Consider the following 24196-nt stretch of genomic DNA (forward strand, 5'->3'; position numbering starts at 1 on the left):
ATTCATTTGATATACAAATATGACATTAATTCTAGGAGTGCAATACTTTTACAAACACTATGGTAATAATATGCATTCATTATGACAACATCATACTATTACTATATATTATACTATAGTAGTACTATTTAAAATAATATAGTCTTAATACGGAAACACCAACAAAAACACTATAGTAATACTTTTACAAACACTATAGTAATAATATACATTCACTATGACAATATCATGCCATTAGGAATGTTCTATAGTGTGTTTAAAAAACAACTACAGAAACACTATATTATACTATAGTTATACTATTTAAAATAATATAGGAATACTACAAAGATCTAGATACAGAGTATTACTATTGAAATATTATAGGGCTACTATAGCTAATAAAATGGCACTACAGAAAAAACTATAGTAATACAATAGCTGGTGAAAAATACTACAGAACACTACAAACTTACTGTAGGACACGATTCAACTCTTATAGTATACTATAGTAATACTATAGTTCATTTATAGTTCATTATGTAAGGGAGGTGCATACAGTAGCTAGCAGTTTTCGACAGATACAGCCCACTCAAAAATATATTGTTTTATATAAAATTAATTAATATATATATATTAGCTGTACACTTTACGAATATAATAGTTTTTTATAGACACATTTACCATTCAATCTCGTCCACCTGATCTTGCAGCTGTCACTCCTCGGCTCTTGGTAGTGCAGGCATTTATCAAATCTGGCAACTCCGTGCCAGAAACGCGCGCGTAGACAGACTCCGCGAGCGAGTGCACTCCCGCGAGGGAGCAAGAGGGCTGTCTCTCTCGCGAGCAAGCGCATAGCCGCTCGCGGGCGTTTAATCTGCGCGCGAGGGTCATTTCATGCGTGTGTAAAAGCACATTTTCCGCTCGTGAGTAGCTTGTTTTGCGCGCTAGAATATTGACCCAAATCTGACTCCATACTAGCTAGCCACACCCTCAATATACAGAAAAATGGTTCTCCCAGAAAGTATTTTCCATAAAAAAATAATAATAAAAAAAGGCATTGTGTTAAAATAAATAACTTTTTTAACTTGGAAAATAATGTATAAGATTGAAATGGCAGCTTTGGGAATTTTTGTCTGGGTTTATATTTGTTAGAAATGACACTGCAGAATTTATTTTTTACATGCATCAAAATTAATGTTGCTATTCATTGACATTCAATTCCCCCCTGGCATTTAGTATACCACCAATTAGATTTTCATTTAATAACTAGGGCATGTAATACAATATTTGGGTGTGAGGTAAAAGAAAATGAGGCATAAAGGGTAAATGAATTGGCAAAAGCTGGATTTGTATACAAAGCAGATTTATTGGATTTGTGTTACATGACATTTAATGTATAAAAGTGAAAGGCTGGGACCCAGGAAATACAGTACTGCGAGTTCAGGCACATGGTATCTCAATGCAGCCTATTAGTGTTAAAGCTTTTAATGATCTCTATTTACATACTGTGTAGCTGCTCCTGTTGAATCAGGAAGGACACATTTAGTTTGATATCATGATAGGTTAATAATTTATCTAAAATCATACAAGTCTTCAATCTTTTTAACAATACCTATTGGTTGGCTACCTCATTGTAGACGTTATTCCGTAATCACACTGCAATCAAAGAGTAGCTGGTCTCTTTTGGAAGGTCACATCCAAAGAGACATCATTTGAAATGACATCTCAGTTTTTATACACTCTAAAATTATGGAAAGCCTATATCTACAGAAATGGCTGCTAATGGTGAAGATGTCACAGTGAAAAGAAGAAGTGTTCAGCAACATTCAGACCTCAGGGAACAAACGCTGGTACGCTGAGTGAGTGTTTTATCCGTGGAGGAAAACAAACCACTCTTGCTGATGAGGTAGAGAATATCCTTCCTATTGATTCCTTCTCCAAAATGTTGATTCTCTGTCCGTTTGGAAAGCCTAGTAGACCTGGCTTGAAATCGTTTTGGACTGATCAGCTGACCCCTAAGGTTCAGGGGTGATCAGATGGCAGACTGAAGCATGGTAACGTTAGTTCCTTGAATGAGGTTTGGATCTTGGCCGTCGATCAGAGCGTCCCACTGATCGAAGTTCTTATGTAGACCTGCGAAATCCAGAGTTCAAAAAGGGGCTTTAACACTTGATACACCTGAGACACTAGATGGGGTTGTGCGTGTGCGTGTCCGTACCTAGATGGCGCTGCAGGAAGGCTAGTGTTGCTTGGTTACACAGGTCCATGGCGATCTGCGAGTCGATCTCTCCCTTCAGCTTCATCAGCTTACCGATCCAGTTCCCCGTCAGGAAGGTGAAGTCCGGGAAACTCTGGTGGACCGTGCCCCTGCAGAGGGACATCGGGTAAGGAAACCACACACTTTTACAAGGGCTGATAATGCATTAACGCATTAAAAAAACATAACAGAACAGAGTTAATACCATACTTAATACCAGCATGCTTACTTGTCTTTGGCGTCCTTTTTTAATGCTAAATTGTTTCTTAAACATACTTATTTTGTATTATCCTTATTTCCACCTACTTTACAATTTTTTTTGAGATTGCTCATGTTCGCACCACCGGATACCAAAGCAAATTCCTTGTATGTGTAAACGTACCTGGCAATAAACTTGATTCTGATGGATTTTTACCATGAATCGCAAAGAATTCATGGAAGCGGACTGGCACACGCTACATGTGATGCACCGACTGGAGACCACTATCAGTGTGAACCATCACTACCACGCTGTAACAGCACACCTGCACTTGTTCGCTTTAGTTGTGGTGAAAACGGAAGAAAGGCCTTTTGACAAACCATCCTCCAGTTTCTTGAAGATATACAGGAGTGGGACATCGTGGACAGATAGCGCTCGGCTCGCAGTATGATAGTGTCAGCAAGGTTACTACCGCAGCATCAGGACAACAGCCACCAGACTCAGAGACAGTTCCACAGGCAATGAGACTATTAATCACCTGAACTCTGTAAAGTGCCTCCATAAACATTCATCTGTCGCGTCTTGCCCAGGGTTGGGTTGTAACGGAATACATGTAACGGCGTTACGTAATCAGAATACAAAAATCAAGTAACTGTATTCAGCTCGCGTTACATTTGAAAAACGAGTAATCTGACTACAGTTACTTTCGTAAACCTGAAGTGAATACATTTTGGATTACTTATTGGAATTATTGGTGGAAAGATTTCCTCTCAACATTTAATATTCAGTACTAAAGGTACAGCCGAATCATCACAGCGCACAAAACCTATTACCGCCGCAGATGGGCCAAAAAAGCGTTTGAAAAAAAATCGCGGGTCCGCTCGCTCAGTGAAACAATAACAACGAAACATGGAGGAACAAAAGTCTCAGTTTAAATCGCGTGTGTGTGTGTATATATATGTGTGTGTGGTTAAAACACATCAGCCTGCGGTCGCTCTTTAGCCTTACTAATGATTATTTCTGAAGGTAAACACAGTGAATGCGGTGCGTGAAAGGCGGTGCGTGAAAGGCGGTGCGTGAAAGGCGGTGCGTGAAAGGCACTGCGCGGCGCGCTCGTCTAGAGGCTGAGTTAACCCTCCCGCTGCCTCCTGGTGCTGCAGAGATGTCACGAAGTGAAGGAGGTGTTCCTTCTATAAAACAGCTGTGGGCAGCAGATACTGTGAGTGTCACGGACATGAATTCATAGATCAAGGCAGATTGGTGCACACACTCTCCTGTTTTGCCGATCCGGTGCTTAAACAAATATAGCTCTACACCCCTGGCCGAAATGTCCTTAAAATGAAGTCCGAGTTCGACATTTTAATTCATGTCCTGCCAACACTGGCAGGACAGAAGGCGACACGCCCGTTCTAAGCCGTGTCCCTCACTCCTCACATCCCAAGCTGCATCCCCAAAACGTGTATTATATTGTTACATCGTTTTAGATGTGATGTTTCAGCGTGCTCTTGATAAGCCATTAAAACAGTAAAACACGTTCAGTTTACTTTTGCTTTTTGTGTCTCCTGTTCACCAAAACATACCCAGTTTGGAAAGTAATCCAAAAGTAATCTGATTACGTTTTAAGACACGTAACTGTAACTGTATTCGGATTACTTTCAGAGCCATGTAATCAGTAATCAGTAACTGATTACATTTACAAAGTAACCCTCCCAACCCTGGTCTTGCCATATATTTATATATCATATTCCATTTACGTGTACAGTATAAAGACTCTTCTTGCACTATTTCAATTGTATTTGTATTTACTTGCACATCTTTCAACATTCTCTTGCACTATTTTATTTCTTTTCTGTTATTTATTTCACAATTGTATTGGTTTTATTTCTTTTATGTGCTATATTATTCATGTTACATTGTTGGAGGAGCCTGGGACTTCAGTTTGTCATTGTCATATCTACACTGTAGCTACTGTTCATATGACATTAAAGCCTTGAATCTTTAACATACGAGCATATGGCCCGTGTAGCACACATAATGTGCTTTGTCAATGCTTTAGCTAAGCGTTGGAAAAATGGTGGAACTTCCGGGCAAACGTTCAGAAAGGATGTCATAAGGTAAAACATCCTCTCATGTCTCTAACTGTGTGTCATGCATCTGTGTAGTACAACATCACACGTGTATTCGTTCTTTCTCCCCCAAGATGATTAATCTAACTGATATTTGTACAGATCACCCAGAGTTTCTGTTGGTTGTACCTGATGGTGATCATTTTCCTCTGAATGACGGCTGAATCCAGCTTCTTCATCCGGCTGATGTTTCCCGCCCACTGGAACTTCTCTGAGTTGATGAAGAAGATGGGCTGCTTCACCCGGGGAAAGATCTCATCGTCCAGAGGGAACATCCAGGCGTCCAGGGCTACGCCACACCTGACGGAGGAGAGATGAGAACGTAAGGTTACGGAAAATACTGAAAAATGATAATGTAAAGCAAGCAATAAGTATAGCAGCAGTAAATGCACTGGCAGTTCGGAGATACGCTTCAATAACATGTCTTCTTTCAGATTAGTGTAAAGAAAACATCCATCACAGAAATGTAGATGTTTGTTTAACTTACTTTGTCTGTAGATTTCTCCTTAGTTCATTTCGATTTGCTCTAGATAATGCTCTGATTGCATATTAAGACATTACATTTCAGAAAACGTGTGATATGAGAAATACTTGTCTTAAAGGTGGGGTACCTGCCTGTCATCCTTCCATTGGGGCACAAACTTATCTCGTGCCCTCATTGGTCATGTGCGCGTTCGTGTGTGTTGGAGGAGGGGCTCTGTAAGGAAGTGGCAGATTTTCTCCGGTTGTGTATTTTCAAATTCTAGCGATCTCGAGCCGGTTTCTCAAACTTACCTACCCCACCTTTAACTAATCAATGGCTGTTTCTCTGATTTATGGAGCTATACAAATTAGTTTATAAAATGTCTTCTGACTTTAAAATGTCAACAAAAGGAAACCTTAAGAAATGTTGAACCTGGCCTATTTGTAATATTCAAATGTCTACCTGGAAATGTATGCATATCTGCACATATATAATAAGATTTGCATATTTTAACATTCAGAAAACTTGAAATTAAGCAACTGGGGAAGTTTAATGGGGATATCTTGGTTAAGATGTTTCCCCTAACAACCTGTTAGTTGTTACCGCCTCTCAGAAACATGGGTTATGATAATGTAGGAGACCTGGATGTTCATTGTAATTTCACATACTTGAATTTAACATCTTTGCAGAGAGCTTCGATGACTGTCGCTCCCCCGAAGGAATGCCCCACCGCTGCGATCCGACACAGATCCATGGAGTTCTGGGAGAGGGGACACCAGGAAGGAGGAGGGGACACAGGTTAACTGTCAGCTGTTACCATGTGAACGCCGGGTTCTGACATCAGAGCACAGGTAAAAGGACATTGTGTACATTTCAATGGTTGTCAACAAAATTCCATCACAGAGATGAGAGCCTAGTGTTGAAATATTCAACTGTTGCATTTTAATGTATTAGTGGAAGAATACATGTGGAAATGCTGGAGGACATCCTGCTTGTTGGAAACCTGGACTAGGCACATATTTCCTTGTCTTATTCTAAATTCTATAAAGTGTGCGTGTGCTGCTGCCTGTTGGATGATTTTCTGTTCAAAAGAAACTCACAATCTATGAAAACTAGGTCACATTTTCTCCGTAGGTTACCTCCAAAGTTGTCCAGTCAAATTTAGATTTTAAAACATTTTGCACTGGTATCCCTGAGTTGATTTCCATGAGTTTGTCCAGAGCCAGAATGCATTCATCTGCTCTCTGCTTCACCTGGGAATGACGCCAACAATTCACAAAGGTTAGAAGGGAAGAAACAAAGCCACAACGTCACAACACCAAGCCTTTAAAATGCAGACTCTATTAATCTGAAGTTTTAATCTGTTCTAACAACAAACAAGTGACTAAAGAAGACTACTAAAAGTCATCTATCCAAACATTAGCCTCCTTTATCTTAGCGGTGTTGACATGAAGTCATGTGACTGTGATGTAGTTTTATTGAGTGGTGCTGTGATGATGTATTTGTGTAGGTCAGACCCGGAAGTTAGCATTGCAAGGGGTCCCTCAACTAAAGGCAATGGGATCAAACGTTTATGATACTTGACACATTTTGTTCAGTAGGATCATCTCCACATTTTAACTCGGCTTTGTGATTTTTATTTAAGCGTAAATCCAATCGGCAGAAGTAAAAAGCTAAAGTAATGATATAAACGAACTACATCACGGTCACATGGCCGCGCATCACCACCGCTAAGCTAAAGGTGGACTTGTGGCGGTGTGATGTTTTTTAGCCACTTGTTAGCAACCACTATTTATATGACTCATTCGTGAGTGGAGTATTTACTGCGGTATTTTATGTTGTAGAACAAAACGTGCAGATCTCTTCAGCTTGTGTTAACCACGGACCTTATATCGGCCTTCTAACCACAAACGCGTTCTGTTTGCCACAGATCCTAATTTCTGCTATACTCCAAAACTGGATGGATAATCCCATTGGCTTTTGTCGAGGGAGCCCTTGTAATGCTAACTTTCAGGATGGAGCTATGGAAATGTGTCATCACTGCACTATTCTAAATAAAATGTAGCATTTACAAACAATAAAGATAGCATAGATGCCAAGATTTAAGTTCAAATGTCCGACAAAATATCAGATGAAAGAAATAGTGGTTAGAGTTGTCTCCGTGTCATGCACTATACCAACCCACTTAATATAAAAGAGGAATAAAGTATTTTCTACCTTTCTAGCCGAGTGTTGACTCATGATGAAACATGTTTTTGCTGTCTTTATTTTGAGCAACATTTTGCACTTTGACCCCCTCTCCCACACTACAGTGTGATTTGTTACCTGTTTATTCCGGAGGGTGAACTCGTTCTCTCCGTGCTGCAGATTCCTGTAGTACATCCACTCTTCTATCAGGGTGTCCTGGGCCGAGGTGGAGGTGATGGACACGGTCTTGTCCGCCTTCTCCGACTCTGTCTTCTCGCGTAAATAATACGTAGCCGAGGCCGACTCGTCTCTGTGTGATACAGAAATGCACAATGCTGCAAAATTAAACTCAAATGAGTATGAAAAAAAAGTAAGAAGAATGTTATGCCCTTATACGCCGAGTACAACAAAAGTATAATAACATTTTTTATTGACTTATGATGACATTGTTTATATTCTGGTTGCAGCCTCTGAAATGTGATAACTTGCTTTCTTTTGTGTCATATTTACAATGACTCTACAACAATTGTAGGCAAAGAGAAAACATGGAGTAGGTGAATGGGTAACATTTAACTGTTATGCTTATGGGGGTTTTCCCTTTCCTGGAATGTTTTTATTTGTTTGTTGTGTATGTAAATGGTCTTCAAAGGCTAAGATCCCAAAGTTCCCTCCAGAGGGAGTTTCTCTCACACTCACTCCCCCCCCTGCCTGAAACGCTTCCATTAGACTCCTTTGTTGACTTCCATAACATAGAGACATGCCTAGTGTACGTAACACTCATGCTTCTATTGGCTAACACATTGTACGTGATCGGCTAAGGGGTGGGACATTTCCTACACATCTCTAAGCAGTTGATTACTAACCAATCAGAGCAGACTGGGCTCTGGTTTCAGACAGAGGGTGAAAAGAGGTGCTGCAGCACAGGCAGTATGAGAACAACAAAGAGCTTTTGAACATGAAAGCATGGAGACACGTCACAGTAGAGGAACAAAATACAGATAGGAACCTGAAAATAAGTATAATATGGCCCCTTTAATGCATACTGTTTCAAGTAAATAAGAAACAGACACATAATCTGATTAATACATCTGATATGTGATCTTCGTATTCAAAATCTTTTACTAGTTCTCAATCTATTACAGACTCATGAGTGTAAAGCCTGAACTTCTCTTTTTTCAACCTGTTATACTCCCGACGGTGAATTACTCATGAGGCTGGAAGAGAACCAACGTTCTTTGTGACTGTTCTGGTTTGTTTGTGGTAACAGACTCAACATACTAACGTGACACAAGCAGCGGTGGCTGGTCGGCTGACTGACCTCTGAGCATGAAACAAAGTCCGTCTGATGTCACAACACATGTCTTTTTCTGTGGATTTAAATACCACTTCAACCCACAAGAGTGACTAACTGTGGCCATTATGTTCATCTCCATACGGTTCCCTTGTCTCTATACTGAAGAGAAATGTGATGAGCTGGTTCGTACTATTGTTGCACAGCCTGTCCCCTCCTACTGCTCACATCAACAGACCAACGCTAGCAGGGGAGACTGCCATATCATTTGCATGGCTAAAACGTCCTCCAACAGGTTGCCACATGTTCTGTGTTCAGTAAACATGTCAGTTTGACAAGAGACAAGAAAGATCTATAGCTAAAACATTAGGGATGTTTGAACAAGAAGCGCTATGTGTATTTATTGAAAAAGAATCATATCCACGATCAAGTAAACAAAGGATTAACTGAGAATGCTTAAGAGACTTTTAATAGGCAATACTTTTTAAAAACTAGGCTTGTTTTTTTAAATTAATAAATATACTAGATGGCATGGCTGATTTCCTTTCATATCATTAATTGTAATGGTATGGTCAGTTACACAATATATATTGATACTCAAGATGAATACTCAAAGAAATTCATTTGTCTTTTTGAAAGGATTATCGATGCATATAATTTAAAAGTAGCATAACAGAACAGGAAATTGGGGGGAAAGTGCTTTACGGGGGAGTGTGACTATATAAAACACTTTCTAGCACAAGTTGTCATATTTGTAGTTTAGTTTCTTAATGTATTTGAATTAGTCTAGTACTTAGTTGTTTCGTTTTTGTGTCATTTGAGTTTTTTTCGATTTTTTTGAGGTCATATCTAGATGTCGTCATATTGTTGTTTGTTACGGGTATTTAAATAAAAAACTTTGAAAAATACCTGTGTTCCACAGATGCCACGATGAAGCCCTGAGAGGCCAATTCTGCACATATAGCTGAATACAAAGTCCTAGCAAGCGTAAACAAGAGAGATATTAATCACACAATTCGTAGCAGCTGATAAGTGAACATAATCAACAATGAGTTAATACTGAAGGAGTTCATGTTTATACCTAAAAGCTCCAAGGCCGTGGGAGAAGATAACTACTGGACATTTTTCATTGGATTTAAAGGGAGCGTCCAAGGAAGCTGGAATCTTGAAGGACCCTGAAGACAAACGACAAAACATGAGTTCTTAAAGCACAACACCACTGTTTTGATCAATTTGATCTGGTTTGCTAAAGGGTATGGAGACGCTTTATAACTGATAACCATTTCCAAAAGCATACTATGGTTTTCTAAACTTCCACTCCTTTTAAAAAACTGCTGGTTCCCAGTGAGAACATGAACTTGCATAATTGAAACTCACCACAGTTGGTTAATTTATAATTTTAGTTGAATTCAAATTCAAAGAAAATATGAAAACTTAAAATGCAAAAAATCACTTTGATAAAAATACAAATGACTTCATGCAAGAAAGTTCTTTAGCGGTAGAAGATATACATATAAATTATAAGATGTCTGCTTGGAAAAACATTCTAAAGTCTAAAGCACCTTGAAACACTTTAGGGGCAAAGTACGTTACTTGTGTATTACATAAACAAAAACATGTGAAGAGTCCTAGTCTGGTCTAGGAAAGACGAGTTAAAGAAGCATAAACTTATTTAAAACTTGCGCTTGTTATTATTTGAGTATAATCACCAAAGAGGTAGTTGAAAATCGTTTCACTGAGACTCCTGTTTATCTTCATAAAATCTGCCAGACCATTAAAATATGCCACACACGGAATCCAGTCTGGTCTGTCAGGTTTTTCAGTCTCTTGACAAGGATAGTAAAGCCGGAAGAAGCTCCCCTGTAAGCGGAAAACAGAAAAAGAAACAGTGTTATTAGCTGACACTTACTCTTTAAATGTGCATGCAGAATAAAGCAAACAAATACTGTTTGTTAAACATAATTGTTTTTATTTATTTCCAATGCATCCCTTTTTCCTTTTTGGGAAGAAAATATGATATTTCTCCATCCAGATCAGAATCAGAATAATTGTATTTATCCCAGGGGGAAAATGTGTTTCATAAAGGTTGCTCCATTATTTAAAAAAATAAATAAAAATAAAAATGATTTATATAAACATCAGAACTAAAAATGTGCAATTTGTACTACAATATATAACAACAATAAAGATGTACAAATGGGTACATTACAAATACATTTGTGTATTAGAATAAATATAGATATTAATGCAACATTTTTGCTCTAGATGTACAGTTTATTAGAGTAACGTTCCTAAGTGATATGAGTATTGTACAGTTGAATCATTTCAACATATGTAGCCATAAAGATGGCGTCTTTATCTGCTTTTACCTGAGCGGTGTGGTCCATCATGAAGTCAGTGCACCCCACAGCATTAGGGCCCTTGCCTTGAGGAATCCCACGATGATTACTGCCGGTGTTCCCCATGGCGAACAAACCGAGCGTGTACCTCCTGTGGTCTGACAAAGACAGATAGACTTGTTTTATAGAAACACCCCTGTCACACTCGAAAGGAAGTAATCACTATGTGACAGTGACGATTACCTGATCTTGACCTAACATGACTTGGCAAAAAAGAAAAACCACTCACGGATGATTCTGGTTTCAGGCAGTGCATTTTAAATAACAAAGAGTTATGGATAGTTTCAATTGTATACACTTATTAAACAGTATCAAAATGCTCACCATCTCTGCACATTACTAGTGATGTTTTAACGATGGATTAATAATGTGACATCAAAACAACTCTTAAATCAGACTTTGGTTACACATGGAGTAAATTCACAAGCTACCATGCAGTTTACAAAGTATACTAGCTGCACCTTTACCAGCTTTGATAACACTTTAATGATCAATAATTATAATCAAAACATATAATATATACTATTCTGAAATGGACCAATCAGCATAACGAGTACTTTAACTTTTGGTACTTTGAGTATATTTTGATGCCAATACTTTGGTACTTTTGCTTGAGTGACATTTCGTGGGTAGGACTTTTACTTTTAGTATTCATACACTCTGGTATTTCTACTTTTACTTAAGTACAATATCAGATTACTTCTACTACCTGAGTTACATCAACGTACACTTCGGCATGCAAGGACAACAGGTGGATCACCTGTTGTCCTTGCATGCCGAAGTGTACGTTGATGTAATAGCCATGCGTAACATTACAGCTGGTTTCAACTAGCTATATACACCTGTATTTGACGGTAACAATGTAGCGTTTCAACCCCTACCTGTCCTTGCCCAATTGTATATCCTCTTGGCTAATAACTGTACAAGTCCTCCATGAGAAAACATCGACCTCAATAGCGTCTAAACCGAGATAACCTCGGAATCTTCTGATAAGCTGCTAGCTAGCCACAAAAACACCAGTAGATCTATTTAACAAAAAAGAGAGACCTACCGGAGAAACAGAAAAAGCTGGGTGCCAAGTGTTACTACATTAGTTTCGCAACATTGTTACGTGACCAATTTAATTTCTATATACCGATAGGAGTCACTCGGGAGTCGTTAGTTTCGGTGGTTAGCTAGCAGCTACTAGCATGGGAGGGGGCTAAACCAGAGTAGTGAATGGAGTGTTTATTTAGCAGCCGCCCCACCTCTGGGTGCTAACAACATCCTTTGAAGTCAACACAATACAACGTCATGTATCCCATGTATCGGGCTGACATATTATCATGATAATGATTTCACTACACCCTTCACAGTTTTTCTTAAACTGAGTGTTGTATGGCTCTGGCTTGAGCCTGCGAACGTGACTGACAGCACTATGCGCACATGCATTTGTTGACAGCAGTTATCGACGTTTTGGTTGACATGTTTTTAACATTTTGTGACGCATAGTGGCTTTTCTAGGCAGTTTCAAACATCAACAAGGCGCTAATAATTAGCTTGCCTGTATAATGTATACTATTTACTGTATCTTAAGTAGCACTCCGCACCTGTGGAGGGCAGTAGAGGGCGAGCGTCAGAGAAACAAAACGAGCGGAGTCCTGAAAACACTGCAGGAGGATGCAGTGTTAGCATAGCCGAGTAAAGATAACAAATGTTCATAAATCTGCGTTAAACATGAAATTGGTGAGTTAACAGACTGTGAGCCGTATTAACACAGTAAAGTCATGCCAAGCTGATGATACCGCTGCGCTACTAAATCGTTTACCATACCTTAAGTTATAGTTACTCTGTTAGCTTAGCAGCTAATAGCCCTGTTTGGTCCTATCCTCATACATCCATGGTTCCCATCATCCTGTGAGGCTAACCTTAACTACCCAGCCTCAGCTATACAAGTGAATGTATACAGTATCCAGTGGTACTAATATACTGTTAATGAAAGGAGCATTGTGTTCTTACAATGAGACTAATTTTAGAGTTGTTTGTGTGAGAGACATACAGATTATCTACCTGTACTAAATGTGACCTGCATTATGCATGTATCGTAATGTAATTGCTTTCCCTTCTCTCAGTATTGTCTCTCTGGTCATCCTACACTGCCTTGCAATGTCCTCAAGTTCAAATCCACCACTATCATGCTGGACTGTGGGCTGGACACCACCTCTGTCCTCAACTTCCTGCCCCTTCCCCTCGTGCACAGGTGAGCACAGCAGTAACGCTTTCATTTATTGATTGATTAATGTAATACTGGAGGACTTGTTGTGATTAGATGAATTCATTATTTGTTCTCAGCCCCAGACTCTCCAAGCTTCCTGGTTGGATCTCTAAGGATGGATCAGCAAACCTTGAGAAGGTAGGAAAAGTTGCTTGAGTTGTATTTAGTTCACCATTTGAATTTAAGCTCTTTCTGAACATTTTTTTGTTTTGGTTAGCCTTCTATTATTTCTTTTTTTAGTGACTGTAAAGTGCAAACACAAGATTTGTTTGTCAAAAAAGTAAACGCATTGTTTTTTCTCAATTTGTAGGAGCTGAAGGAGTGTGCAGGAAGAGTGTTTGTGGACTCACAGCCAGAGTTCTGTCTCCCTGAGGTAGTACACTCTGCTGCCACACATACAATATATTTATGCAAGTCTGTATTACGTAATCAATTTAATGCTTCAAATAAATGATTTGATGATGAGGAAGGAAATTATAATGATGCTAGCATAGAAAAGGGAACCAAGAGGATAGCCTGCCTATTTTAGTTTTGTTTATGTTCAATGTTCAATGTATGTTCAATATACCAACTCACATTTTCCTTTCACTTTCCTTCACTTTTCTTTCCACATTCTAGTATTTTAATGTACGTTACAATAAATGCCCTACCTAGAATAATAACACATTTGGTCTCAATAAACCTTTTCTCCCGTTTGCCCCAGAGAGAACTGCTGGATCTGTCCACCATTGATGTCATCCTGATCTCTAACTACCACTGTATGATGGCCCTGCCCTACATCACTGAACACACCGGCTTCACTGGGACAGTCTACGCCACAGAACCCACCCTGACCATTGGCAGGTAAAGAGACAAAATACATTTGAACTTCGTCATATTGTTTTTTTGTTAATTTAATGAAAAATGTGCATTTTATTTGCATAATGCTTTCCATTTTCATAATGTCTAACTAGTCATTTTGTGTTTCTTAGTTTGAAGGATAATGTATGATGTCATGGCTTATGTTCTGTTGTTAACCAAGGACAGTGGCTGGGGTTTCCGGATGTTTTCATAATGCTGACTGTTCTTTTCCTCAGACTGTTTATGGAGGAGCTGGTGAACTTCATGGAGAGAGTTCCCAAAGCCCAGTCTGCCACCTGCTGGAAAAATAAGGAAATGCAGAGGTAGGAAAACTTTAATGTGAAAAAACAAAACCTAAAGATCATGCAAAATACTTTTAAAGGAATATCCGTGGGTACATATAGAAGGGCCATCTATATGTAGATGTGGAAAGTATTTATTTCAAAGGATAAAATGTCACATTGGAAACCACATACGTAAAAGAAAATCTAATATTAGCTTTTTTGTCTTTGCCTCTGTTTATCTTGTTTTGCTTTGGATTACAGTTACATTCCAGCAAATGCATTTTCCACAATACACTATGATTCTCATATAAGTTTATTATATCAGGATGCTCCCTGGGCCCCTGAAGGATGTAGTAGATGTGTGGGCGTGGAAACGAAGCTACAGCATTCAGGAGGTGAACTCGGCCCTCAGCAAAGTGCAGCTTGTGGGGTATTCTCAGAAAGTGGTAAGAACTCAAATTCTTCTTCTAACTAAACCATACTAATACAGACCATGTGGTCATATCTTTGTTTGAAGAATGTGAATGATGTAATAAATCATTTTCTTTACAGCTATTAACTTCTATTTGTGTTAAATGTTATTTTGCAGTTACAATCAACAATCAAGATGTAACAATTGTGCATGTGTATGGCCCATTTCCATGCACCATTTTAAAAATACGTTGTATTTGCAATAAAAGTTAGTACAGTTTGGAGAGCCTCCGTTGAAATGTGCATGTAATAATTAGTATATATTCTTCTTATATAGTTAATACTCAAAGGGAAAAGAGCATGGTTTTCATTTCATTTGCACATTAGTGTTTTTCTCATGCACGATCCTGTACACACTGTGTTGCAGGATTGTTATGCTTTTACATACTATTAAAATACCTGTCGTTTTCAGTTTTTATATATTTTTGTTGTCTCCTATTAACAAGTTCTCTCTGTCTCCAGGAGTTGTTTGGAGCAGTACAGGTCTCCCCTTTAAGCTCCGGTTACTCTTTGGGCAGCTCTAACTGGATCATCCAGTCTCACCATGAGAAGGTTTCCTATGTGTCGGGTTCTTCCCTACTCACCACACATCCACAGGTATTTCTAACGCTAGAGGAAATCACACATTATGGGCATAAAAAGAAAAGACCTGCAAGCACCCAAAATGTGATACAGATTTTACATACAATAGAATGCATGTTGTTGTCCCCTTAAAGAAATGTGTTCTGTCCTCGTCTTGCAGTTTCACTCGACGCTACATTTTAAAAGTGGTTGCCAGGCTGGCAACCAGGCATCAGCTTTTGTTTGCCAAAACTGAAAATACGGTTGCCATTTTTAGTCACCTTATATTTTAAATAATTAAGATACTATACAGTTATACATCAACTTAATAATGAAAATGTGACACAAACGAATGTTCAAATGCTTTAAATTATTTGAAACTTAAGTGGTAGTAAACTTGTCCACCCTCAATTAGTGGTATACAAAATACCAGCTGCTGTCATGTTCTTCACAGATCCCTCACAAATGAATTGAGCAAGTCACTAGTTCCTTGGTCATCCGTTGTCTCCCTTTCAAATGTGGGTTTTCTTGACCTTTGTGCTGACCCCACCATAGATCCATTGGCCCTTCAGCATTGAAGTCTTGATTGTGGTTCTGTCATTGGCCAGACTATTACATGTCTAATATTAAATAACTGAAAACCATTCACAGTTAAGAATTAGATATTAATTATTAATGCTGTAAATTACCTTTTAATATGTCTAACTATATTTAAAATGTGTTACCTTTTTATAGAAGTGATTATATTTGTATGCCAATATTGTCCTATGGTAAAGTTTCGTTTAGCACTTTTATTTTGGTAGTAATAAGATCAGGACTGTTATTTTGAAGGAACTTTTACCGGAAGTGAATGCACAACGAAGCAGAATGTACATATATATTTCGCCTCCCAAGACTTTACACATTTCCTCTTTGCTTCATCAGTTGAATCACTTTGAATATTCGTTTGAGAAGTTGAGGTGTTGGCGGAACTTTTTACCGCACAGTCAAACAACTTAATTTGCTTCACCATTTGTTGTAAAACAAACACACCGCGCACGCGAGTAAACGTGCATCGCTTTCTGGCTCCGTAATCACACCAATGCACGTGCAATTTAAGCATCAGGTTCCGACTTGTCACAACAATAATTAAATATCACTCTTAATACAACAAATAATTAACATTTATCTATTTCTGGGTGCACATTTTGCTGTTTGCTGTCCTTATTTCTTTATGTTAAGAACTGGTTGCCACTGATGGCAACCAAAGGCCAAGAAGTGGTTGATATTTTTTCTGAATGGTTGCCAATGGCAACCTGGCAACCGTTACTGTCGAGCCCTGCTTAATATTACTTAATTCTTGGTGTATATGTGAAGTACATTTAAATTAACATGGCATATTTGCAAAGGGACAGTTCACCCCCAAATAATGAAATATTTAGTTTGTGCAAGCCTGCTTGTGACAGTGCGAGATGATAATAAATGCAATCCTCTGAATAGATGCGTGCTTCCTTTAGTGTTGTGATACAGTTGGCTGGTTTAATATGGTAGGAAGAAAATGGGCCGTATATATTTTCTGGTGAGAACGAGGTCTATGGATTGATCCCAATTATGATTTCTGGAAAGAGACATTTCTGTATAGTTTTTATAATTTATAATTTCTCCACTTCACAATGTTCGAGAAAAAGCAGATATCTCAAAAACTCTGTATCTCACACAAAAACAATCTAGATAAAAAGCACAACAGGTGAGAATACAAATATTTATTCAGGGATGAACGGTCTTTCCAAACAATCTGTAAACTAAGAAGATAATCAAACCCTATTATGTAAACTTTGAAACGTCAGTTATTTCCCCTCTGAGCTCTATCTAACTTATTTGAGCAAATGTTTGAGAAAAAATGAACCTCTTTGTAAACCAATCATGTCTGGTACCAGAATATGCAGAAGCCCATGTACTGAGACTTACTTACTCTCCTTGCACATGTCATCCCTTCTATCTCCCCCTTTCAAATCTATCTCTTTCGTAGTGCACCTAAACTGGTGCAAATAAATCATCTTTAAAAAGAAACTGGAACAGCTTTACAGATCTGGTGTAAATGTATCTCTTTTTCTCCTCCTAGCCAATGGACCAGAGCTCCCTAAAGAACAGTGATGTTCTGATTCTGACCGGCCTCACCCAGATGCCCACCGCCAACCCAGACGGCATGCTGGGAGAATTCTGCAGCAACCTTGGTTAGTCCTTATGTACTTTTATTAAAGTTTTATGATATGAAAAAGTACATGTTTATAGAGCGTATGACATTAAAATACTCTTTCTTTGTTGATTTTGAGTGTTTTCATTTAGTAATGTAGTATTTATTATTTATCCGTGCCTATAGCCATGACGATTCGAGCAGGAGGCAATGTGCTGGTGCCCTGCTACTCCTCGGGGGTGATCTACGACCTGCTGGAGTGTCTGTACCAGTTCATCGACAGCGCCAACCTGGGGACCACGCCCTTCTACTTCATCTCCCCCGTCGCCAACAGCTCGCTGGAGTTCTCTCAGATCTTCGCTGAATGGTGAGATACTGTTTGTTAATATATCCCCAATTTAGAAATCTGTTGTTGAACAGTACCTAGATAAACAAACACGTTTTCATTTCAGTTTGTCAGCAGGATAAAACAAAAGTGCTTGCCAATTTTGAATGAAACTTGGTGGCGGTGTAAAGGAAGAACTCATTGAAATGCACTCATTTTTAATCAGCTTAAAGAACATTACTACTTGGGCATGGTCTTGACAGAGGTCTTAGTTTTATGAGTGCCTTTCTTGGTTCTACCTGTGATTTATTTTTTTACAATCACATGTTAGTCAGTAAAAAGCTGTAGGCTGCTGCAGCACAGCCTCTACTGATGATACTTTTCTGTTAAATTAGTTTATTTATAGTTTATTATCTCTTGATTTTAATGTTAGTTCAAAAGCATGTTGAACCTGAGCCTGTTGCGTCAGGCCATTGTGTCCTTGGGCAAGACACTTCACCCGGATTTGCTCCTGTGGGTATTGTCCACAGTACATGTATAATATCAATGTGTACTTGTAAAAGCGCCTCGATGACTTCGAGGCGTGAAGATGGGCGGTGTGGCGCAGTGCGCTGTGCAATGATCATCAGATCAAGGGGTGAAACCCGCCGCTGCTGCGTCTGTAAAGCCGTTGTGTCCTTGGGCAAGACACTTCACCTGAACTTGCTCCTGTGGGTATTGTCCACAGTGACCATTGCATGTATAAAAATACATGTGTAATGTGTATCTGTAAAGCGCTTTGAGCACTGGAAAAGCGCTATAATAAATGCAAGGAATTATTATTATTATGTTAATATATTCAAAAAGATATTTCAAACATGCATATTTACAGCAGTGCTGATTGGCTAACACTGTTGTGGATACCTACAATCATACTTGTTCATCAGCTTTTGCTTGTTTTCCAAGATGTTTCTGGGACATTCTGATTAGATCATTTCCTCCTTCTTTTCTTAGGCTGTGCCACAACAAGCAATCAAAGGTGTATCTTCCAGAGCCCCCATTCCCCCACGCAGAGGTGAGTCCTGCTGCGTCTTCTACCGGGGGGACACTTCATTTCAGAGAAAGTGGATAGTTAGAAATCCTGATTTATATATGTTTTGTATAGTGGCAAATGAGCACCAAACTTACCCCGCAAGAGAATAAATAACTTGGATGATTTCTCATATCATAATCAGTTATATAATCAGTATCTCGCAGTGTTCAATGTACTGTATGTTCACTATAAATGCATGCTTTCAAAGAGATGCTAAATGCTCTTCTCAACATCGGTACTTCCCTAAATATTCATTGTCCAGCTTTAAATGTTAAAATCCTTTGCAACACCTGTGTACAAAAGTACATTTTGGAAGTATATTTTAATATACATTTTATTGTTATCAGTTATCATGCTGACAGTATTTAACATTGAATTAGTAAAAAATAAATAAATGTTTTGCCACTTTTAGTAATTACATCTTTATTTTACATGACATTTTGATGGTGTTTTTTAGCTGACGCTTTTATCCAATGCGACTTACGATAAGTGATCAATAAGTAAGAATGGGAGATTGTTACATTTAAAGAGATGGCAATGAACGAGGTATTCTCCATTCTAATTGTATGGGACTGAGCGGAGATTAAGCCCCAAGGAAGTGACCCATTTGTTGAAGCACGTTTTTCCCAGTGGCTGAACGGTAGTTCTAAAACTTCTTTGCAAGTCACGTAACGTCATTCGGTCCAAAAAATACTTTCCTATTGACTTACATTGAGAAAGAGACACCTGTAAATCAGCGAATAACTAGTACATAAACTTCCCAGGATGAATCCTAGAATCGCCGTTAGCTGGATTCGGCTTAAGCGCATTTGACCACTTTTAGTACATCAAATGGGCTAAAAGCTGAATCCAGCATTTAAGCATCCATTCATTTGATTGAGCCAAGACCAGACGTCAAACCAAGTCGGAGGCGAGGCTTAACAATTGGAAACGGGAATTAAGACTGGGAGGCGGTGCCTGTGTGAGGGGAGGCGGGGTTAAAGACTCAATTTTAACGGTCCTGAATCTCTTAGTGTGGATTCTTCCCAACTATACAAAGGAGTCGTCTTGTGTGCAGTGTGCACTCAGCTGTTAGCGTTGTACTTCATTAAATCAAGCCTCTAAGAAGTGCACCAGGCGTTTTCTTAGTGGCTAAACTATGTTACTAAAACTTCTGTGTAATCCACGTAACAATAGTAATGTTGTCTTAACGGTTATGTGAATATACAGGAAACGATAACGTTGACTTCTGTCTTGCACCCCCTTCCAGTTGATCCAAACCAACAAGCTGAAGCACTACCCCAGTATCCACGGAGACTTCAGCAGTGAGTTCCGGCAGCCCTGCGTTGTGTTCACGGGTCACCCCTCTCTGCGCTTCGGGGACGTGGTTCACTTCATGGAGCTGTGGGGCAAATCCAGCATCAACACCATCATCTTCACTGGTAACTATCATTCTATGACAAGCCTCTCAATACTCACTCTATGCTCTGCTGCTACATGCCTCTCTGACTCTTCTTTCACACCACCAGAGCCAGACTTCTCCTACCTGGACGCTCTGGCTCCCTACCAGCCGCTGGCCATGAAGTGTGTTTACTGTCCCATCGACACACGGCTCAACTTCCACCAGGTGTCAAAGCTGCTCAAGGAAGTCCAGGTCAGGTTTGTCATGTTATCAACCCCTTTGATTAATATAGATAATGTACTGTTAGCACTTTCCACTTCAGGAATTCTAAGGAAAAGAAGTACAATGGATTGCACCTACCTGAACAGGGAGTCTTCTAGTTTAAGGCAGAACATTTCAAGTTTGTCCAGCTCAGAATTGACTGCCTCGTGTTCATTTTTTTCTTATATTTTGTGTACTTGCATGCAAAACTATTGAAAGGACAGTTATGCAATAACACAAATAATCAATTGGTGTCAGCACCAGTCCTGTGGCTGAAACAAGAAATAAAAAAAGGTTTTACAAGCCAATAGGCAAAGCACAAACGACAACATTAAGTGTTTCAGGTGACCCTGTAAATCTTGAATGATGTCATTTTGTCTAAAACTCCTCACTTTATCAACCGAATGTCGTGGATTTTTGGGACTTGGCACACATTTTGCATTTCCTGTATATCTTTCATAATAAAAGTAATCTAAAGTTTGTCAGCCAGTTAAATGCTTTTAATGTGGATCTGCAGCAGTAAGAAAAGCTCTGAGTAACAATGCAAATATATAAATGTTACAATTCATATATTTTAATTGTAGAATATTTCAATCTGGCCTAATCAGCTCAATCACTATTGATGATTACGTAACGTTTGAAAGTTGCTTCAGTTAAAGGATGTTTCCCTGTGTGCTGCAGCCCCTCCATGTGGTGTGTCCGGAGCAGTACACCCAGCCCCCCCTGACCCAGTCCCACCGCTCTGATCTCATGCTGGAGCTGCAGCCCCCCCCCATGCCCTACAGGCGCTGCTCTGTTCTCAACCTGCCCCACAGACGCCGCTACGAGCGCATCTACATCCTGCCGGAGGTGAGTCGCATCACAGCTGTCACTCATGTTCTATTCTTCCTCAGCTTGTCTCCGGTTGTTGAATAAAAGATAAAACCTTTGGACACAGATGTAAGAGCATATTTGAAATGGTCTCATGTGTTGGCAGGAGGCGATGACACATGGTGTATAGAATCCTATCAGAGCACAGGTGTCCTAAATGTCTGATTCTTCCTCTCGTAGCTGGCCAACTCCTTGGTGCCCTCCGAGATCAAACCCGGCGTCTCCCTAGCAACGGTGTCTGCAGTGCTGCACTCCAAAGACAACAAGCACACACTGCAGGTGGGTCCTGTGAATCTGTGCCACATAATACACATACCAGTGTGTAAATATTAGGGCTGTCAGTCGATTAAAATATTTAATCGCGATTAATCGCATGATTGTCCATAGTTAATCGCGATTAATCGCAAATTAATCGCACATTTTTGATCTGTTCTAAATGTTCCTTAGAGGAATATTTTTCAAGTTTTTAATACTCTTATCAACATATGAGTGGACAAATATGCTTTATGCTAATGTTTATTATCATTTGAACAATGACAAATATTCTCATGAATATTAAACACAACAACCTCTGAACATTACAAATATTCGCCTCAATTCAACCAAGTGTGTGTGTGTGTGTGTGTGTGTGTGTGTGTGTGTGTGTGTGTGTGTGTGTGTGTGTGTGTGTGTGTGTGTGTGTGTGTGTGTGTGTGTGTGTGTGTGTGTGTGTGTGTGTGTGTGTGTGTGTGTGTGTGTGTGTGTGTGTGTGTGTGTGTGTGTGTGTGTGTGTGTGTGTGTGTGTGTGTGTGTGTGTGTGTGTGTGTGTGTTGGATCGTTGGAGCTATGTGCAACTCAAGGCATATGCTCGAACGGGAGCTGCCTGGACGCTGCAATCATGTTGCACTATCCGTGCTGAGTGTGCTGACTGTTCGTACAATGTCCCGCTGTCTGCTTCCTGCATCAAGTCAAGTGCTCGGCGCAGTTGTGTGAATAGAGCGCTCCTCTGTTTTCATTTAAACAGCTCCTTATATCCGTTAGCGCAGCTAGCTAGCAACAGATGCTAACAACAACAATACACGTAAGGTCTCTCTTTCGCTCGCTCGGGCCACACATACACACACCCTCCCGGTCCTCCCGATAGCCAGTCGGTGCCTGCCGGTGAGCGTGGAAGTGTGGTCTGCCACAAGCGGGCGGCAGGAGAGGGGCTGTCAGCATCAGCTTGTAGATGGTATTTTAAACTTGATGCGCTCTGAAACTACGGGGCGGCTGAGGAAAAAAAATACACATGTGTTAATCGCGTTAAAATAATTAATGGCGTTAATTTTTTTTCTTAGTTATTAACGCGTTAACTTGACAGCCCTAGTAAATATACAAATATTTGCTGATGTTTTTCCCTCTCTTGTGCTGCCAGTCGGTGCCCAAACCCCCTCCAGTGGCTCCCAGCAAGAAGAGGAAGCGGGTGCTGGAGGAGCCTCCGGCAGTGCTGGCCCCCAAAACCCTGCTGAGTGGAGCTGTGCCCCTGGAGGCCTTCCTCGCCACGCTGCAAAAGGTGATACATCTGCAGACATTCATGGGAGCCTCAGTGTTGTTTGTAGGGCTGCACAATTCACCTAAATGTAAACATATCTCAATATGAGATAGTATTTGTTACAGAATGTGTCCTGGCCTAAAATTCATATTCTACAGACTTAATAAATATGTCTTTGTTTGGTACATATCTACTGGGGTCAACAGATGCAAAAGCGCTACAATGGCCTACAACTTTTGCATTAGGAGAAAAGAGCTGCAAAAAACCGATTTTCCAAAACACATGAAGATGCTTCTTCACCAACTTCTCAACACAAGCGCAGCATTTTAGAACTCATTCATCAACTTGACAAAACATGCCAATGTTTAATAAAAGCACTGCAAATACAAAACACATCGGAAACTGGGACACTAAAAGGTGATGCACACAGTTTGAATATATCTTTCAATGATAGAATAGAATAATGATGCCATAATGATCTATCTCCCCAATATCGTTAATCATATCGCAACATCATACAAAATCATATTTTCAAAAATCATGTTGCCCTAATTGATTATTTAGCAGCCAGCAGTTAAATAATTTTGTACCTCATTTGAAACTCTTAGGATTAGTAGTTTTTATAGAAAGGGTCAACGGTTTGATCACAGATGCAGGAATGCACAGGCCCACATCCTTCAGAAGCCTTCTGTAAAGTTTGCAAAAAAGACCTGCTGCTTTTCATCATGGCACAGTCTGTTCAATTGAATTAGCTATAAAAACTATAAATCCACAAGCATTACAGACACTTTATGTAACACATATTTTGCATAACACCAGTATAACATTCACTCAGGCCTTTTTTGTGTGATATTTTCACATCATTGCTGAATGAACCCGCCTTAAAACGTGCTTACGCATTTATCTGTCGCCCTGCAGCACGGCTTCACAGAAGTGAAGGTGGAGGAGACGGCGGACGGACACATTCTGCACCTGCAGGCGGAGGACACTCTGATCCAGCTGGAGGAGGACGGGACTCACATCGTCTGTGACAACAACGAGCCGCTGCGCACCACCCTGAGAGACCTGGTGCTGCGCTTCCTGCAGAAACTCTGACCTCATCACGCCTCAGTATTGTTCGTTTTTCTGCTTTATTGGACTACAAAGGTCAAAAGAGATGATGATGAAGACGAAGAGCTGTGAACTGGACTGTCCCACCTCAGTAACTGTCCAGCCATATTTTGTAAAATAGTATTTTGTATTAAAAATTAAAATTGTTTTTGTTAGATCATCTCGTGAGTTTTATTGCAG

The 24196-nt window shown here is 39.7% G+C and overlaps 2 protein-coding genes across 5 annotated transcripts; one reads left to right on the plus strand and one right to left on the minus strand.

Annotated features, from left to right (window-relative positions):
- Positions 1 to 1451: 1451 nt before the first annotated feature.
- On the minus strand, positions 1452 to 12171 carry pla2g7 (phospholipase A2, group VII (platelet-activating factor acetylhydrolase, plasma)). 4 transcript variants are annotated; one of them, XM_071202014.1, is made up of 11 exons: positions 11956 to 12171; positions 10875 to 10995; positions 10215 to 10365; positions 9587 to 9680; positions 9415 to 9483; positions 7353 to 7524; positions 6167 to 6280; positions 5696 to 5787; positions 4694 to 4864; positions 2201 to 2349; positions 1452 to 2115 (listed from the first exon to the last, which is right to left on the minus strand). In XM_071202014.1, exons 2-11 carry the CDS (start codon positions 10968 to 10970, stop codon positions 2015 to 2017), a joined length of 1209 nt encoding a protein of 402 aa, XP_071058115.1. In that variant the 5' UTR covers positions 10971 to 10995; positions 11956 to 12171; the 3' UTR covers positions 1452 to 2014. The 4 variants fall into 4 exon arrangements, with proteins under 4 accessions (XP_071058115.1, XP_033931915.1, XP_033931914.1 ...); XM_034076024.2 differs by having other exon boundaries at positions 10875 to 11002; positions 11956 to 12169; XM_034076023.1 differs by lacking the exon at positions 11956 to 12171 and adding an exon at positions 11786 to 11948 and having other exon boundaries at positions 10875 to 11002.
- Positions 12172 to 12504: 333 nt separating this feature from the next.
- On the plus strand, positions 12505 to 24171 carry ints9 (integrator complex subunit 9). Its single transcript, XM_034076021.2, has 17 exons — positions 12505 to 12629; positions 13016 to 13143; positions 13236 to 13296; positions 13469 to 13531; positions 13862 to 14001; positions 14235 to 14321; positions 14608 to 14728; positions 15216 to 15350; positions 17416 to 17527; positions 17674 to 17854; positions 18806 to 18866; positions 20134 to 20305; positions 20393 to 20517; positions 21208 to 21375; positions 21577 to 21675; positions 22790 to 22927; positions 23825 to 24171. Exons 1-17 carry the CDS (start codon positions 12621 to 12623, stop codon positions 23999 to 24001), a joined length of 1977 nt encoding a protein of 658 aa, XP_033931912.1. The 5' UTR covers positions 12505 to 12620; the 3' UTR covers positions 24002 to 24171.
- Positions 24172 to 24196: the final 25 nt, after the last annotated feature.

The sequence above is a fragment of the Pseudochaenichthys georgianus genome, chromosome 24 (assembly GCF_902827115.2).
Source record: "Pseudochaenichthys georgianus chromosome 24, fPseGeo1.2, whole genome shotgun sequence".
NCBI classification, from domain to species: domain Eukaryota; kingdom Metazoa; phylum Chordata; class Actinopteri; order Perciformes; family Channichthyidae; genus Pseudochaenichthys; species Pseudochaenichthys georgianus.